General features: G+C 41.8%; 2 protein-coding genes across 3 annotated transcripts in view; both read left to right on the forward strand.

The window, feature by feature from the left end:
• MEGF11 (multiple EGF like domains 11) overlaps window positions 1-20108 on the forward strand; it is a 324148-nt gene that overhangs the window by 55470 nt on the left and 248570 nt on the right. For both annotated transcript variants that reach the window (XM_075273141.1, XM_075273142.1), the window contains exon 2: window positions 1467-1590. In XM_075273141.1, the coding sequence (XP_075129242.1) occupies window positions 1475-1590 (116 nt within the window). In that variant the 5' untranslated portion in view covers window positions 1467-1474. The remainder of the gene's footprint in view (window positions 1-1466; window positions 1591-20108) is intronic.
• Window positions 10106-20108, forward strand: part of LOC142202847 (mitochondrial import receptor subunit TOM20 homolog) — a 331267-nt gene continuing 321264 nt past the window's right edge. The window contains exon 1 of the mRNA XM_075273190.1: window positions 10106-10114. Within this exon, the coding sequence (XP_075129291.1) occupies window positions 10106-10114 (9 nt within the window). The remainder of the gene's footprint in view (window positions 10115-20108) is intronic.

Genomic DNA, 20108 nt, shown 5'->3' on the forward strand with positions numbered 1-20108 from the left:
AACGTGTACTGAAATAAGGTGTTACTGATGTACAGGTGAGTCCTGGGAGACCATATTGGCATATAGACATTGTGCCTTGCAAAGTTCAGTTCAGTACATCTCATTTCACTGTGCATGCTATGTACATTGGGTCATGTGCCAGTGCCTTGAAGTGGACCGTTAGGCCCCATGCACATGTCCGAGTGTACTGAGCGAGTAAGGGGGGCAGAGTGTCATCCAAGTGCCTTCCGTGATGCACTCACCCCTATGGGGGCTTCCAATCCATTCTGTTTTGATGACAGAGCAGGATAGGACCTTCTCAATAATCATCGGAATGGAGTGGAGCATTGGACACCCCCCTTGGGAGAGCTTCGGCTTGGCCTACAGTTGTTTGCATTAGGCCTTAGACTTCTCTGCTTTTTTGGACGGTTGTAATTGTTTGCATTAGGCCTTAGATTTCCTTGTTTTTATGGACGGTTGTAATTTACACAGATTTGGGACCCTAAACCACAGCTGACTAGTGGCGCCAAATCACCTGACCTATTCTGTTTAAAGGGGTTTTCTTATTGGAGATACCAGATATGCCACAAAAGACAGATTAGTAGTCAATCTTGGGAAATAGGTTGTCTAGTACTGCTCCTCTTTCACGTTTTCTTACACAATAGTGCTTAAGGCCACCTGCTATGCAGAGAAGAACTTGAAGAGGCTGGATCACTTAACCAGCACTGTAGCACATTCATTCTCTGGATCAGGAAGGATCTTGGCCGTTGGATTATTATTGTTATTATTGTTGTTGTTTATTTATATAGCACCATTAATTCCATGGTGCTTTACATTTGGGGGTTACATACAATACACAGAATATACAGGTAGATATAATACTAACAGTGACCGACTGGCACAGTGGGGTAGAGGGCCCTGCCCGCGAGGGCTTACAATCTATGAGGGAAGGGGGTAGAGACAGAAGGAGAGGGGGAGACTGTACAGATGGGGGTGCGGTGATAGTGTTATTGGGGGTTGTAGGCCTTCCTGAATAGGTGAGTCTTCAGGGCCTTCTTGAAGCCTGTGATTGTGGGGGTCAGTCTTATGTGTCTTGGTAAGGAGTTCCAGAGTATGGGGGATGCACGGGAGAAATCTTGGAGACAGTTGTGTGAGGAGCGGATGAGAGCAGAGCGGAGTAGGAGGTCATTGGAGGATCTGAGGTTATGTGTGGGCAGGTAGCGGGAGATTAGTTCAGAGATATATGGAGGGGACAGGTTGTGGATGGCTTTGTATGTTAACATTAGTAGCTTGAACTCAATTCGCTGGGCTATAGGTAGCCAGTGGAGGGACTGGAAGATCCGCACTGATCAGAAATTGATGGCAGTCGGACCCCCTTTGTTCTCAATTTAAAGTGTCTAGTTTATATGTAATGAAAGTGGGAAGCTTCTATAAAATCTAGTGTTGTCATTGGTGGCCACATTTTTGATGACTTCTTTTCCTTCCAGGTGTCAGAATGAAGCTTTTTGCTGCCGTAAGATGGACTGTCAAGGTATTCATCTTGTGTCTAGTGCTGGGAACTGCTGTCTTGCTAAATCCTGAGGATCCTAATGTCTGCAGCCACTGGGAAAGGTAAAAACTCATGAAATCTTTTTGATATTGGTGTATCTCTTACAGGTAGATGGCAGGACAACGGGAAGGCAGAAGTGCCATAACTGTAGTTATAAAGATGAACAAGCAGCCTGTCTGCTCTATAAGTGTATATAGCTAATAAAGGGGATCCTTAGCCCAGAGTCTGCTACTACTTTCTGTAATATGAGAGCGTGCCTTTAAATTTAAAGGTCTATTCTTTTCTATTTTATTCTGTTCTGTTCCATTCTATTTTATTCTTTTCTGTATTTTTACATATAAATCCATATACACCCAGATCAATATGCTGGTTGCAATAGTTAGAATGTACAAATGAGCACAAATGGGCTATGTAAATAATTGGTATACATAATATCCCCTGCAAATCCCTCTCCTTATATGCTGTAGGTGGCTGTATTTCCATTGCTTTTAATAGATAGTCTCATTCACCAAGTATAACTTCATCTCCCATAGAAATAAGGACAAAACACGAGCAGATGCCTCACATTCTGTCTGATTAAATACACGGCGCACATGCCAGTCGACCCGGTAAGGTACACTAGCTGAATAGTGTGAATAGTCACAAATAATAACGGGGCAGATTTAGGAAATTGTCTGGAAGAAAAGTTGTCCTTGTGGCCTATAGTCACCCATCACAGTGCAGATTTCATTTTTTTAGACGGTTTATACGGTCATTTATAAATCTCCAGTGCTTTCTTATATGAATATGTGTGTGTGTGTTCTTCTTCTATGATGTGGGCAGAAAGCAACCAGCATATATTTATCCATAGACATCTGGCAATGAAATGTTGTGTGTACCCGTACCAAGCAGGCATTGTAAACACTGGGCACAACAGTCTATACTCTATCCTTATTGAGGGTCAGTAATGAAATCTAGTCAAGGGTAACATCTCTGATTTTAATAGATCTCCTGCTTGAATATACGAATGGTAAAATCTGTATATACATATAATACAAACATTACAATATATATTATAGTGCAAGTATTTCATGTGATTTTTCCATACCTGCCTACAACCTTGTACATTACTGAATTGAGTGATCAGTACAGAAGGCAGAGAAGCTATAGAGAACTTGCATTCCTTGCTTAAAGGGGTATTCCATAAATGTCTGATATGTACAAGTTCTGCCTCTAGGACATACATGCCATTCCCATCACCAAATAGTAAAGCAGCCACCACATTCAGGCTAAGGAATGGAGAAATGGGCTGTAAGGATGGTATCTAGTAACATTTACAGCATAGATAAGATGTAAAAATCCCTTTGGCTGGAATCCTGATATTTCTCAAAAATCAGCCCTATAGCATTATATGATAAACTCTGCATTTCTACATGTGTACTGACCTCTTAGCCACTCATTTCCCTACTCCGAATACAGAACCGTAGGCTGATTGTACCTTTACTTTTATATTTGTGTAATTTTATGCATAAAATAAAACCTTACACCGTACAGATATAGAGGATTGTGGATCAGGATTAGTAGGGTTATATTCTAATGACAAGCTTACCTTATTTTGTGTTAAGAGGTCTTTCATGGTTTATTAAGTGAATTACTGTATTTCCATGATGTAGAAGACACTGGGCGGTAACAGATAAAGGATAGAATGACTATAACATTAAGCGTCTAAGCCTCTTTATTCTCTCTTTTCCTGGTTACAGTGTAACTGGCTGATTCAGGACCATGGAGAGCTCATACTCAGTCTTTACTAAATGAGTGTACCGTTGCACAGTTCCCATAGTGTAAATTCAAAGTCTTTATTCTGATATATAATTTTATTGTCATCTCGACGATCTGGAAAATCTGATTTGGAGTCTACAGTAGGTCTGAAATTTACTTGATCCAAATCCAAATGTGCTATTCAATCGGTATCCATACACATTCTGACACTGTCCAAACAGGGCTCGTCGAGTCAGACTATGTAGGTACAGACCCCATTGTCAATTGGAATGGTAATGCCCAATTGTTAATGTATCGATACATTTCCAGGAGGTGTAAAAGAGGAACATCGCATTGCAATTCTAGGATAAGATGCTCCCTACTTGATCCTATCATTCAATCTCATTTTTTTTCTCAATAACATGTCGGAATAGCCTTAAGAAAGGCTATTCTTCTCCTACCTTTCGTTGTCTTCTCCACGCCGCCGTTCGCTTGAAAATCCGTTTTTTGTCAGTATGTAAATCGGTTCTTGCTCCGTGCTGGGGGCAGGCCCCAGCACTCAAACAGCACTGGGGGCATCCTCAATATTGCCAGAAAACTCTCCAGCGCTGCCTCCATCTTCTTCTGGAACAAGGTCTTCACCGCGTCTTCTTCCGGCGGTGGCTTGTAACTTCTAGGCCTCGGGCCTAGGGCAAGCCGACTGCACATGCGCGCCGGCCACGAGAAAATAGCCGCTTACAAGACTGTGTAAGCGGCCATTTTTCTTGTGGCTGCGGGCATGCACAGTTGGCTTTGCCCTAGGCCCGAGGCCTAGAAGTTACAAGCCACCGCCGGAAGAAGACGCGGTGAAGACCTTGTTCCAGAAGAAGATGGAGACGGCGCTGGAGAGTTCTCTGGTAATATTGGGGATGCCTCCAGCGCTGTTTGAGCTCTGGGACCCACCCCCAGTGCTGCGAAAGAACTCAATTACATACAGACATAAACCGGATTTTCAAGTGAATGGCGGCGTGGAGAAGAATAGCTTTTCTTAAGGCTATTCCGACGTGTTAATGAGAAAAAATTGTGATTGAATGATAGGATCCCTTTAAACAGTATTAAACTGAATTTTATAATATTTACAGAAACAGACATGTCAGAAGTGGTGACACCTCCTCTTTAATAGAGACTTTTAGCACTGACATTGATGCTGCTTCTTCCTAGAATGAGGTGACAGCGTGTGATAAAACTCACATCCCCTTCAGTTTTCTCAAAGTTCTCTTTTGCAGTTCTTTACACCCATACCACTCCTTCTAGAGTCTAGACATTGAAATTCTAACATTGTCTTGAAAAATATCATAAATTGATGGTATATGCTGATGTCTCTGGTGTCTAAATCACAGGGAAATGGTAGGCTTCTTAGATTTTCAATGTCAACTAAACCATCTACTATGTACATACTGAACAGAGAAATACTTAAGGAAATAGACAGGTAGATCTTTGGGGCAAACCTTTTTCAGCCTACACTGCCTCAAAAAACATACCAGCAACTTAAAGGGATTGTCCAGTTTCAAACCAATATTGAGAAACAAAATGTTATTATTTGCTTAATGAAAAGATATACAATTTTCCAATAAACTTTCTGGATCAATTAGTCATGGTTCTCTAGATTTCTGCTTGTTGTTTATTCAGTGTTTATTTCCAATGGATAAAAATTAGAGATGAGCGAACCCTATTCGAAACAGCCGTTTCGAATAGCACGCTCCCATAGAATGGACTTTGCCGGCGAGCGGCTGCTTAACCCCCCACGTGCTGGCTGCTTCCATTCATTTTTATGGGAGCGTGCTATTCGAAACGGCTATTTCGAATAGTGTTCGCTCATCTCTAATAAAAATCAGTCCATGGTCACATAATGTACAGTCCATAATCATGCGATGTACAGTCTATAATCAAGTGATATACAGTCCATGATCATGTGATGTACACACAGGTGCACAGCTCTTTACCAGGCAGATGTCTGATTACTGTGCTGTGACTGTAACAAGCTGTGTACCTGTGTGACCATGGACTGTATATCACATGACCATGGACTGTATATCACATGACCATGGACGGATTTTTATCCTTTGGAATTAAACACTGAATGAACAGACGCAGAGATTTCTTTCATGCACCATTGTGTAGCAGTCTACCAAAAAGTTGTCATGGCATGACCTCTCAATTGTCAAAATATAGCAATGGCGTATTCATGAACCCTAAAATGGTCTTTTACTGACATTCATTTTACCAGGGATATGGCTATAGGGTGTGCAGTCACACTCAGGCCATGGTAACTGTGGGGCCTAAATGTTCCTCTGCCACATGAGACAACACCAGGACTATGAGGGGGGGGGGGGGGGGACATAATAAATATGTCAAGCCAAGGCGCCCCTTCCCCAGTCCTGCCCCCTCAACCACATTCACATGTGTGGCGAGTGAGGTGCAGAGTGGGGTTGTGGTGCAAGTTTGGTGCAAGAAAAGGAGTTGTGTTAAATGTGTGGCACAATATCATCCCTCTAAGCCAGAAAACTGGAGGGGTGATAAATTTATTCCAATGTCTGCAGCTAAGCTATCTTGATTGTGATATCCTGTATTGACTGAAATACACAATAGGTTATGTCAATGCAAGCGTGCAGTAAATGCATATCTAAAATCATAAAACTGCTATGTGTAACCTGGACGAGGTGAAGCAAAGCTAATTGCTATTGTGGCTATGAATGGCTGCACATTTACATTCATTTATCCTGCAGGTAAATCCCAGTCAGCGATACAAGCTAATCTAAAGATACAAGAGAGGGTAAAATACGATAACATGTAGAGACACTTGTTATACCCTGATCACCTTCCAGACTGATGCATGGCTTTGCTGTATATAAATGTCATGTGCTACTGCTTAAGAAGAAAGCTAACCCGTAAAGAAAGTGGGAATTGTTTACAAGGAGATTTAATTTGCCAACACATTGTAAAAGCAACAGCTCAGCTATCAGTATTCAATGTAAGGTCGACTTACAGAAGTGTTGTGACATGTCATTGAGACGTGTCAGAAGGTAAAACCTGTGAACGTCTGTGAACCCGAAGCCCCACTGAGGACTGGAGCACATAGGCTGCAATGCTTATTAATGCTCCAAAAGGACCAGTATAAAATATGCAACTCCCCAAACACACATACAGTACTTGCTGCACCCCTTATCTGTCACTTGCACTTTATAGAATTGTCACTTTGTATGGGACAGAGGGATTCAGGGTACGTGGTGACTGCTACCTTCACTCCCTAGAGTTATACCTCAGCAGGTAACATTAATTCCCTATCACCTCATCCAGAAAAGGGTCACCAAGCATTTTTTTAACCGGCCATATTTTCTGCCTTATAACAATATAGTTCTGCTTTATACACCACTAGCAGGAGGACCCGGCTTCGCACGGGTATATTACATTTTATGTTTGTGTAGTGGCCCCATAAGAAATGTCCAATTTTGCACTGGTGTATTTTGTATGTTGTTTGTGTGTATGTCCATAAGGGTCATGTGATTATGTGTATCTCATTTTGGATGTCAGTGAAAAATCTGTGATCAGTTGTTATGGATACCTGGAGTAAAGCTGTATCTAATCCTTCCCCGTGTAGTACTGTGTTTAGACGCAAGTATCTAATCCTTGTTGGTGTGGTACTGTGTGGAGATGCACATATATAATCCTCCAGCGTGTGGTACTGTGTGTAGATGCGTGTATCTAATCCTCCCCGTGTGGTATTGTGTGAAGAGGTGCGTATCTAATCCTCCGGCAAGTGAAACTGTGTGGAGACTTGCGTATCTAATTTTACGGCATGTCGTACTGTGTGCAGACGCGCATATCTAATCCTCTGGCGTGTGGTACTGTGTGCTGAGATGCGTATGTAATTCTCTGGCATGTGGTATTGTGTGCAGAGGCATGTATCTAATCCTGTCCCATGTGGTACTGTGTACAGACGCAGGTATCTAATCCTCACCTATGTGGTATTGTGTGCAGTGCCACGTATCTAATCCTCTGGCATGTGGTATTGTGTGGAGAGGCGCATATCTAATCCTCTGGCATGTGGTACTGTGTGCAGAGGCACATATCTAATCCTCCCCATGTGGTATTGTGTGCAGTGGCGTGTATCTAATCCTCCGCTGTGTGGTATTGTGTGAAGACGCATGTATCTAATCCTCTGGCGTGTAGAACTGTGTGCAGATGCACGTATCTAATCCTCTGGCATGTGGTTACTGTGTGCTGAGATGCGTATCTAATTCTCTGGCGTGTGGTACTGTGTGCAGACGCAAGTATTTAATCCTCTGGAGTGTGGAACTGTGTGTAGACGCACGTATATAATCCTACGGCATGTGGTACTGTGTGCAGACGTGCTTATCTTATGCTCTGGTGTGTGGAACTGTGTGCAGATGCGCGTATCCAATCCTTTGGCATGTGGTACTGTGTGCAGACGCATGTATCTAATCCTTCGGCATGGGGAACCGTGTGCAGACGCACGTATCTAATCCTTCAGTGTGTGGAATTGTGTGCAGAAGCACGTATTTAATCCTCTGGTGTGTGGGACTGTGTGCAGACGCGTGTATCTAATCCTTTGGCATGTGGAACCGTGTGCAGAAGCAGGTATCTAATCCTTCAGTGTCTGGAACTGTGTGCAGAAACACGTATTTAATCCTCTGGTGTGTGGGACTGTGTGCAGATGTGTGTATCTAATCCTCTGGCGTGTAATACTGTGTGCTGATCTGTGTATCTAATCCTCTGATGCGTGTATCTCAGTTTGGATATCAGTGTTGGGTTGTGTATGTGGAGTGACCGTGTGTATTTCAGTTGGAATATGAGTGAAAGACTTGCAGGTTTGTATTGGCTGGGGGGGGGGGGTATTGTGTTTGGAATGCTGTATCTCAGCAACGGTACGTCCGAGCAAGTTGGAGTCTTGTCTTAAACCTTCCCGGATACCTGAAGTATCTCTGTACCAAATTTGGTGAAGATCGGTACAGTCGTTTGGTTTGCAATAGAGAACAGACAGACAAATTCATTTTTATAATATAGAGAGATGTAAGCCTAATTGTGCATATCCTCTTCTTGGCATGAGTTCTTATGTTTCATGCTATATAAACACTAAGGCTGGGGTAATGCAGTGAATATGGGCACGTCATGCCATACAATCAAAGACTAAGGTGCCCTACAGCATTGTAAGTAATGTCAGTGAATAGAATTTACCTGAGGTTATTGCAACTGGGACACTCCGGCACAAAGAGAAATTGGACAGATGATTTTTTTCATCGCCTGAGAGTTGCAGTTTTGGCAATGTCAGGGGAAGAATGTGACCCCGTTCCCTCACATTTGGTTGTGATGTCTCAAGTAACACGGTGATCTTTGCATAACCTAAGTGATGCCATTACTACAACAGTTTTCCAGCCTGTACCTGTACTTATTGCAGAAGCCAAAAGCACGCCCCCTTCTCCCTTTAGGACTTGGCACGTCACTGCATCACATAGACATCCTAATGTTTCATTGACAGCTGTGTAATGTTTCATGTTTCCTGTGGTGGTGCTGCAGGCTAATTGAATGCTTGCTGCCAGGTTGCCCTACAGATGTTAGCTGGGATTCCAACAGCAGACTCTATGCAGTTAATCGTCAGCAGACCCTTTTAACGAAAAAAATATCCAAAATGCGCAACCCCTTTAAGGTAGATTATTTTGCAAAATTCCAATGCAGTATCCATGTGGTGAATTATATTACTGGAGGGAGAGATACAACATGTCTCCAATTCACCCTAAAGGCATACGCGCTCACAGCTTTGTTCTGTCCAAGCAGCTGCTAGCCATGGTTGACAAAATGTAGGTGATTTCTGTTAGTCAGACTGTGTTCACATAGGTTTTCCTGTGAGCTTTTCATGCATTTTTCAAGTTTTTGCATAGTTCTTTTGTGCTTTGAAAATGCAGAGTAAAACACAGTTGAAAAACCTATCGCGTTTACTGCAGTTTTTGGTCACAAGTTGATTTTACAGTTTCCGTTTCACATGTAAAAAAAGAAAAAAAAGTGAATTGAAAAACCACAGTAAAATGCATGTAAGATTCAAAATTCACAGAAAACCACAAAAAACAAGGTAAAATCACAGTGTGTGAATACAGTCTAACACAGCTACTACATGTTGCAGTAATTGTATGCGGTGTAAGTATGATTAGTATCACCACATACATTCACAAACTATGGATAATGTTAAAGTAGAACCCTTAACATAATCCTTATTTCTCTAACTTAAGTACATGATATCATTATATGATCCCATCATATAATGAGATCATTTATTATGCCAGTCTAATTTCAGTACAGACAGACACCACTGCTGGGGATTTGTGTAAGGGAATTGCCAGTTGAGCAATTCCCCAGTGCCACTGCTGAAACCTGGGAGGAAGGGAAAGAGTGAGACAGTGAGTCCTAAACTTGACCCAACTGTCCTAATGGCAGGGACAACTGGGCGACAGTCCCATTTCTATATAAATGTAAACACAGAACATGAACAAGACAATACAACACAGAAGAGGAGTCAGCAAGTCAAGGGACAAAGCAGTGCCAAATCATAATCCAAAAAAGTAGTAACAAAAATAGCCATAGGTCTGACGTCAGTAATGCGATTCAATAGCAAGAGAATAAAGGATAAAGTCACAGGGCAGAGTCACAATAGCCAGCAAACCTGTGTGGGCAGATGACCTGTTTATAGGAAGTCCAGAACCTGCCCCAGACTTGATTGGCAGATAGGCTATCAATCACAAAGGCCAGGATTAAATATTTGAGGACCAGAGGGAAATAAAAGTATAAGAGATGGGTGTAGTGGAAAAATCAATACAGAGATGAGGAAATAGAGCAGAGTTCAGACAGAGCAACAGGAACCAAAAGCAAGAAATCATAACTGAATATGCCTCCTGCGCCGCAACGTGCAAGCAGAGGGTGGTGCATACACCTGAACAGGCAAAGATGTTACAATTCACCTGATTTATGATGAGGCAGGCACTTTGTCCAAATTGACTTAGATCTTTGATGATTCAGGGATTATCAAGACTGGCGTACCAGACGAGAGAGTTCCTGAATAACCTTCCAGTTTTGCAAATAAAGTGTTGTTTCTTACTAGTAATACAGGAACTATGGGAAGAATATGCAAATCTGCCTTCCATGATGTAATTAGGAAGACAGTTGCTGCCTCAGTATTGCAAACCAATAGAGGGCGCTCACTGGAATGTGCAAGCCTGTCTTAAGACAGGATTCCAGTGAAATAACCCAATAATGGCTGCTCCCTTTAGCCTCATGCCCGACCTTCCAAGAGGCCTTTGTTTTGCAATGACACTGGGATTATTACCAGGTATAGTCTCTCAATCAAAGACAGCTGTTTCGATCTGGTTGGATCTCTTCAGCCCGATGTAGAGAGGACTATAACCTGGTAGAGGTGAGAGGCTTAGACAGGGTTCGGGGGATATTGTCATTCCTTAGGGAGAGCCCACCATATAGGTGTGTGGAGACTTGTTAAGCCTTTAGCACTCCACTTTGCAAGGAACTATGGGAAGAATATGCAAATCTGCCTTCCATGATGTAATTAGGAAGACAGTTGCTGCCTCAGTATTGCAAACCAATAGAGGAAGGTCGGGCATGAGGCTAAAGGGAGCAGCCATTATTGGGTTATTTCACTGGAATCCTGTCTTAAGACAGGCTTGCACATTCCAGTGAGCGCCCTCTATTGGTTTGCAATACTGAGGCAGCAACTGTCTTCCTAATTACATCATGGAAGGCAGATTTGCATATTCTTCCCATAGTTCCTTGCAAAGTGGAGTGCTAAAGGCTTAACAAGTCTCCACACACCTATATGGTGGTCTCTCCCTAAGGAGTGACAATATCCCCCGAACCCTAGTAATACAGGGTAATCCTGCAGCTCAAATAAATGTTAAAGTAGCATTCCTCAAAAAGAAGAATAAATTATCTGGCCTTTACACGATATAAAGTATAGTGAAGGTAATGTTCTTATTACTGCCTGTATTTGTGAGTTTTCTGTTCTCTTCTGGTCCGCAGTCATGTGACTGACACCCTGAGTCTCCAACTAACACAGTATCTTGTATGTAGAAAAGAAGTCAATTTCTCTACTGATTCCTGCCTCAATGTGATGCTCATAGGAATGAATGGAGAAACTGGCTTCCTCTCCACACATAAGACACTATATTAGTTGGAGAGTCAGAGTGTTGGTCACATGACACAGCTAAGGACCAGAAGATAATTTACAATTATTGCCACTGGCAATAACATTGGTTTTACTTCGCTTTATATCATGTACCTCTCTAACAGGCCAGAGAATATTTTATTTATTTAATTTTTTTTGAGGGAGAGTTGAAATTTAACATTAAGCGCATTGCATTGTCACATTAGGCATGGCATCTATTCTGCTGAGCTGCGGGATGATCCCGTATTACCAGCATGATACAATGTTTTATTACTAGACTGGAAGGTTATTCGGCGGCACTCCATCTTTCTATTATTTAGATTTTATTTAATTGCATGTGCAGTTCTGGTGTGAAATAGTAAAATATGCAAAGTATAGACTACTACATGATAGACAGATCTATAGGCTTAGGGTAGTTACCGTATTTTTCGGACTATAAGACGCACTTTTTTTCCTCCCAATATGGGAGGAAAATGTGTGTGCGTCTTATAGTCCGAATGCAGCGTCTGTGTCCCGTCTGTGAGAATCAAAAGAAGAGCAGCACGGTGCCTGCCTGCTCTGCCCCTCCTTCCCTGTCTGTGTCGCATGTTTGCAGGAGCGAGATATGAGAGGCAGGGAAGTAGGGGCGGGCCAGACAGGTGAAGGAAGCGTGGTTTCAAGCTTGCAGAGAAAACCACGCCTCCTTCTCCCGTCTGGCCCGCCCCTCCTTCACTGCCTCTCTAATGTCGCTTCTGCAATGATGCCACACAGACAGGGAAGGAGGGGCGGGCCAAACGGGAGGAGGAGGCGTGGTTTTCTCAGCAAGCTTGAAACCACGCCTCCTTCACCCGTCTGGCCTGCCCCTACTCCCCTGACTGTGTGGCTTCATTGCAAGAGCAAGATCTGAGAGGCAGTGAAGGAGGGACGAGCCAGACGGGTGAAAGAGGCGTGTTTTCAAGTTTGCTTAGAAAACCACACCTCCTTCACCCATCTGGCCCGCCCCTTTTTCTCTTCTTGCATAGCTTCACTGCAGGGTGTCTCTTTCCATCCATGGATGAGATTAGATAGATAGATAGATAGATAGGAGATAGAAGATAGATAGATAGATAGATAGATAGATAGATAGATAGATAGATAGATTAGATATGTTCAAATCACCCTCATATCCCTAGAATACATATAAAACAAAAACATTACTGTGAAACACATACACATTTGGTTTCCCTGTGTCCGAAAGCCCCCGGTTCTATTTACATTGGTGAAATATTATATTATTAGGTTATTAAATATTTCACCAATTTTTTTTTCCTTAAAATTTTTTTTTCCCTATTTTCCTCCTCTAAAACCTTAGTGCGTCTTATGGTCCGGTGCGTGTTATAGTCCGAAAAATACGGTATATAAATGTAGCCCAAATTAGAGGGTGCACTGAATAGATTCTATTAGGCTGTTGTTATGACCTGCCATTCCTATTCTGCTCATAATATATTCCAGATTGTTACTTAAGGCGCTCAGCAGTCTGGCTAAAGATGTAACGGATTGAAAAGGTTAGTAATTTGGAATTCCTATAATTGCCTCACAGGTGTCAGGCCTGTCCTCCTTAAATAACCAGTGTAGACAGAGCACCTTCCTGCTACCCAATAGCCAGAGCCTGTGCTGGCGGTAACATGTGCCATATCCATCTCACAGAATAGATTGTTTTGTTGGCAGGTGTTCCACTTTTCATTAATCTCTCCCCTTCATTAATTAAAACAGATTTCTCATACAAAAGCTAAGCTGGTTTCTTATGTTCTGGAAATCTCCCTCCTTGTATTATGCCCATGCTTTTATGCTGTTGAGTATCGTACCTACCGTGCCATTGAAATAGCCCATCTGCTCCCCTTAAAGGAGAGATATTGGTCTTTAATATGCTTATTAAATGCTAGAAATGAGAATTCATGGCTGGTAATAACAGCTTACATTATATGGCATTGTCACGTGCCCTGGTATAATGGGAATAGCTAAGCTGTTTTTTGGATGGGCTTTGATAAGTAGTCGACATGAGGCATTTCTGAGTTGTTTACCCTCTGATTTGCTATGTAGCAAGCCTAAGGAATCATACGTTCTTCACCCTTAACCCCTGCAGTGAAGAAGGAGGTACATGGAAACAAGCAACAAAAGAAAGTCAATACCAGGAAACTTGGCTGGAAAAAATGACTAAGAACTCTATTGGAATCTTAGGGAACCTATTGCTCAGGCACAGAAGTTCAGGGGAAGGAAGCCTTAAAGGGGCATTCCATAGTTGTTGGCATAAGTAGTTAATATCAGATCAGTAAGAGTCTAAAGTTCACCTCCCCCCTCCACCATTCAGTTCATATAAGGGAAAGAGCAGTGGCCACTTCTTCGTGACTGATGCTGTGTCAGTCATGCGATCCTTCTGTACCTTGATCCCATTTGTGTGAATGGGATTGAGCTGTGATACTAGGCACATCATAAGCCATGTAGAGCATAGGGAGGCCACAGCCATGTCAATTAGCTTATTAGTGGGGTTGCTGGTTGTCAGATTCCTACCAATTTGATATAGATGACCTAATCCTGTGAAAGTAGCTTAGTGTTGCGGAGCTACAGAACAGAAATGGTAAACCATGGCTTGAACAGCAGTTGGTCAAGTAATAGACATTGACTGACAAGTTCTGTATATATGCCAGATTATACTTGAATAGCAAACAGAATAGTTGAACAGTATTTGTAGTAAAGACTTGAAACAAATAACATCCTGTAAGTGGGGTATTCATGAGTCGTCCCCCCCATAGACTTGGTGGGCGATGAGTATGACAGTAGTGTTTGAGAAAATAAGTAGCATGTAAACTGTGATAAATGTTATTTTGTATAAATATATTTTTACTTTGACATTAGGTTACATCTAAACGGGCTGACATTCTGTGTGTTTTCTTGTTTTGTGTTATAGAATTTCAGGTGGAAAATGTTACTGTCAAGGATAGTAGCACAGAGGATAGCTTTTACAAAATCTCACCCAATTTATGTTCATTGCAAATGTAACTCTCATTCATAGGGTGAATCTACAACAAAATACATGAAAGAATGTAAAATACGCTGATATAGCCAAAAAAATCTGCATACTTTCCATTGTAATTTAGGCCTCATTCACATTTGTGTTGGTAATCCGTTCGAACAACCTATCGAATGCATTGGCAAGTGGTTTGCAGTGAAAGCACATGGACCCCATAGACTATAATGCCTAGTCTATGGGGCCCATGTGCTTTCACTGCACACCACTTGCCAATGTGTTCGGTAGTCCGTTCAGGGGGGGGGGGTTCCCCATGTGGACTCCCCCGAATGGATTACCGACTCAGATGTGAACGAGGCCTTACTGAAAAGAGGCTTTTAAACAAAAATACAGAAAAGGGCAATATCCTTTTTTAGGCACTGTGCAAGTAGGATTCTCCGGGTGAGTTCACACTGAGTAATGTGCCGTGTGATGTGGCATGTATACGCCGCGTGAGATTTTGCGGGCCGTATACGCTCCCATTGATTTCAATGGGAGCCGGGATCGTATACGCAGCGCTATTTTGCGGCGGTGATTTTGCGGCACTTTACTCTGTGTGAACTCACCCTCAGACTTCCAAAACAGGTTTCAAAAATGGATGACAAAAATGGTATGAGCTCCAGGAAATAAAATAAGGAAAATCTTTTGGAATTTAATGGGCAATGAATATTGTTCCACTGATTCCGGGTTAGTTGAAATACCGTTCCTAAACAATCATTTCTGTTAGTTTCGGCTTTCTACTGTCAGGTGGGCGGTCCCTTTCTGTCTTGTCCAACGAAGGACTTCCCACCTAATAGTAGATGATGATTAGCTTATTGGGTTCGAAAACCAACAGCACTGATTGCTCAGGAATGGTGGGGGCTAGAGAAGAAATACCAACTGCACCAATATTAGAGGGGCAGCACCTATTGAAGCATACAAAGACTTGGAGTTGGTGGCGTTTAGCATCAGCCATTTTTAAATTACTTTTAGTATTGTCCCTGATGGCTCTTCAGCTCTGTTACGATCCCCTAGTTGCATCTTTGTTCTATTGTCTCTACAGTTAGTCTGAAATCTGATCTGATTCCCCGTGCTTTACACTACATCTCCACTTATTGAGATTGTGTCAAGCAGAATTTCATTGTATTAAAGATAGAATCACTTTATACCGTGAGTAATCCTCATAGCCATTTTAATTTAATTTCTATGCATATTCTAACAGAAAGTGAACCCCAGAACTAAGAAGTGCACTGTAATACATAGAAATTATTATTAGTGGTATTATTTTATTAAGAGAAGCGGATGCTAGGAGCAGACAGCTGACGTACCGAAAAAAATCCGCTATAAGTGATTAATAAAAAGAAGAGGCAGACTAGACAGACCTCTTGGTCTTCCTCTGTCATCGCTATTCTCTTTTTCGAAGTATAAATGTATTCATAAAATAATGGCTGGATTGTTTGGCAGCAACAATTTCCCAGCAAAGGAAAATGATTTCATGAAAAGATAGATCCCCAGGCACTCGGTGCAAAAGTGCAAAAACCTATTCCTACAATGTTTGCAAAAGTCTACTTGTAACATAATTAAAAGCGCAGAACTAAGTTAGTACAAGTTTACAAACATATACTATACACTTGTCAGGCTGCAAGTGTCAGGGGATTTGTGTATCCAATAGCTATGGTGGTTTAAAGGGGAACACCAGCAATGCTATTCTAATTATACTTTTTATTTTATACTCCTTTTGTATCATCCCAAACAACCCCTTTTATAATATAGTCACTGCGTCATTGATTCCTTGCAAGCAGCGGACTTTGACGGGGGAAGCCATAGCCAAGCCAGACATTTTCCTACAGTATGTGACAACCATACAAATGAAGAACCATTCATGTAATAGATGGATTCCCAATTCTGATAGACTAATGTTCAGTTGCTCCAGTATTTAAACAGTGGCCCTAAAATCTGGAGCCTGGGGTCTCCATATTATCAACAAACTTATCGCTCCCATTAATGAATCAGTGCTTTAGGCCTTATTCAGATGAACATGAAATCCAGACGTGTGATGTCAATTTTCCAAAGAAGAGTCAATGGGACCATTCATATGTCTGTAATATTTTTAACCATGTGAACAGTCCTTCAAAAAAATAGGACGTTCTTGTTTTCGCGAATCCCTGAATAAACTCTGGCCTGTGAAGGATATTTGAAAATGGATGCCAAACCGTTTCATACCGTTTTTTCTGGGTAATTTATATCTTGTGAATGCGCACAATTCTACTACCATAGAATATAAATGTCAGTGAAGATCAGGCTAATAACCACAATCTATCACCTCATATTATACTGATGCTATATTCTATCACAAGCACATAGATTAGGATTGGAGGCCATTGTGACTCTGTCAGACAAGTGTTCGCGTACGCTGTCAGCCGGCCACTCTAAGTATAATGGGACAGATTTTTAGAAATGGTCTATGTTGTCCATAGCAACCAATCACAGTGCAGCTTTCATTTTATTTCCTTCCTCCACATCCTGGTTTATTGTCTGCCATCTCTAAATGGCCTTTATGCGATATACCAAGTGTAAAGCACCATGGGATTAATGGTGCTATATAAATAAACAATAATAATAATAATAATAATAAAATAATACCAAAGCACTCAGTCATTGGGGCAGAGCTATAAAAATGGTCGAAAAGCAAATATGTCTTAGTTGCCCATAACCAATCACAACGCAACTTTAATATTTCTGGAGCAGAATAGAAAATGAAACGTTCACTGTGATTAGTTGCTATGGGCAATTCAGACCATTATACTTCGAGTAGCCGGTAGAAAGCATACATGACAGTCACAATGGCCTCCTGTCTATTCCTAATCCTGACAAGTAGTAGAATTATGTTTTCCTAGCTTGCTATGGTTTCCCCTAGCCCACATGCCCAAGGCATCTGCAGAGGTCGCCCACCGCTGACGCTGGTTCTGGTGATTTAGTAGTAAAGATGTAGCAGAGTTTAACTTAACGTGTTAACACATTGGGGGAGGGGTTATAAAGACCAGCATTTACACCACTAGCACCCTAGCGTCTGCACTGAAATCTATGCCAATTTGCACTATGTGATAATAAATGTGATGAGGTTGATGGTCTACCCATGCCAACCCACCACACACCCATTCAGGAAATTGTCAAAGGCAGTGTAAAGAGAAAACAGTAAATTTTTTATGTTGCAAAAATCCGACTTTCACTAAATGATGTTGTAATGCCTCGTACCTTGGAAAACTGGCATACAAGGCATTATAAATGTGCCGTATTGACTCTTCAATGACTTTGCTAAAATCTCACACTGCAGAAAATCAAGGTTAATTTAGCTGTATCTGTGCATTGCTTCATTGATATAATTGGGTAGATAAACTAAAACTGTCTTACTTTCAGACAGTGTAATGTTAGACCAGACAGTCTTACGCTGCACCAGATTTTACAAAGTGTCTAATGCTGTTTGCCATACTTTTAGACTGTGCAGTCTAAATACCCTTGCAGACGCCCGTGTCTAAGGTCAGTGTGCTTTCCAGGTTTTTCCCAGATAGCACACTGTTCTTTTCTATGGGCCCCTACACACAACTGTGAATGACATGGTCACGTGTGAGGGCCGACAGTCCGGGCTAAAAAATATGGAACAGCTCCTGTTCCTGTCTGAATTTATGGCTCTACCACCGTGGCTCCTATTCATTAAATGAAAGGGGCCACGGAAGCACGGCCGCTGCACTGGCGCCACCCGTGCTGTTCATTAACAGTGGCCAATTAGCACCCTGTTTGTGTGCATCTGTTTTAAAGCTATATTCACATGACAGCATTAAATTCAATAAAAGTGTATTATTCACATGACCATTATTTAAACAGTCCATTTTAAAGGACAGTCAAAATATAGACCATGTCCTATTTTGTCCGTTTTCATGGAACCCCTCCATATACTAAAATGTACACTTAGGATCAATATAGCCATGAAAAATGGCTGTTTTTCATGCCCGTTTTGCGCCTCAGCTGTGTGAATGTAGCCTAACTTTACTCCACTGAGTCACCTTAGTTTCCAACACAATTTTGGCCCAAAGTTCTGGTGTAATTTCTAAAATCTTGGTGTGTTCTGCATAATTTAAACGCTTTTGCTGGTTTAATATTTGCAAATTAGGCACCATCTCCTTTTCAACAAGCTCCACCCACTAATTGGATGAGCTGAAGACACTTTTAGGCTGGGTTCACATGGGGAATCTGGCTCAGAGTCCAGCACTCTGCTCCGGATTAGGCCGAAATGAATAGGCCTAGTCGGGAAGGAGTCGTGGCAATGGGAGGCGGTTTTTGAGGCGGATTCCACGTCAAAATCCAGTCCAAAAAAACCCTTGTGAACCCAGCCTAAGGGCCAGTTCACACAGAGTTAACGCACTCGCATTCTGGCACGTATACACGTGTCAGAATGTGAGCGCTCAAAACAGATCACATTCATTTCAATGGGTCGTTACGGGCATATAACGCGCGTAATTTTACGCGCGCAGAATTGCGCGCATTATATGCGCAATATGAGGTCCCATATTGCAGACTGGTTTCACACCAGAGTTTAAAAACTGTTCAAGGTTTCCATTCCTGGATCCACTTGAAAAACTTTTCTCTCCGACTTTTTCAACATTTTTCAGACGTGGACCCCATTATAGTCTATGGGAATCTACGGGTAACCGCTTGTTAATCAGATTATGTTTCCATTCTTTGGCTCTACAAGTGAACCTGAAGAACGGAAAGCTGAACTCAGGTGTGAACCTAGCATCAGAGATTTTTTGGCTGACACAGTGCCAAATTCTTGGTCACCCAATGGTGCTCTGTGTATTCCCAAATAACTCAATGGTGCTCCAGTGTTATGAGTTTTATAGACTGGTACTCTTTATTATGCCCATTTTCCATCTTGCAGTTATTTAGTGTATTCAGGTGACTATTACTTTGGTAATACATGTATGATATAATGTAATAACTTTACCATTAACTATTTATTCTTCTTATCAATGGGATACTGTGTATATGATTGTAGACTACATTCTGTATTGTTCATGGAATGTATAGGACATACTGCCATATAATAGCGAGACTGAAAGAAGCGTGTCGCGTGACTCTGTAGACCCAGTTAAACCTCTCTGTCAATAATGCTGGCTTGTTTAGAGGTTAACTATAGAAGGTGTTGAATGCAGGGTATTTCAGTATAAAGGAAATCTTACAGTGTAAGTGGGGAATGCCTGTGCTCTAGAAATTGAATGTTTCTTTTCTTGAATAGCCAGTTGACCTTCACATCTCCATGTTAGTCTATACTTCAGGTTCCACTTTGAATTGGGAGCAGAGCGTGCTGAGCTGGTGCAATGCAAGGGTGATGTTTTGTAACTTTTATTCCAATCACAAATGGAAGGTATTGATTTTGGGAAAGCAGAGGCAGAGTGGCAGGCACCCAATCGAGGAGAAACAAAAATGAAATACCAGAATTGATTGGTTCCACTGACCAGGACGACTTTCTTACTTAGCTGGTAATATCTCACACGGAGAAGGGTCAAAGATTAGGCAGTGAATAGGGAGGGCCTTTCTCTGCTATCATAAAATATAAAATAACT

Source organism: Leptodactylus fuscus, chromosome 5, assembly GCF_031893055.1.
Source record: "Leptodactylus fuscus isolate aLepFus1 chromosome 5, aLepFus1.hap2, whole genome shotgun sequence".
In the NCBI taxonomy this organism is placed as follows: Eukaryota; Metazoa; Chordata; class Amphibia; order Anura; family Leptodactylidae; genus Leptodactylus; species Leptodactylus fuscus.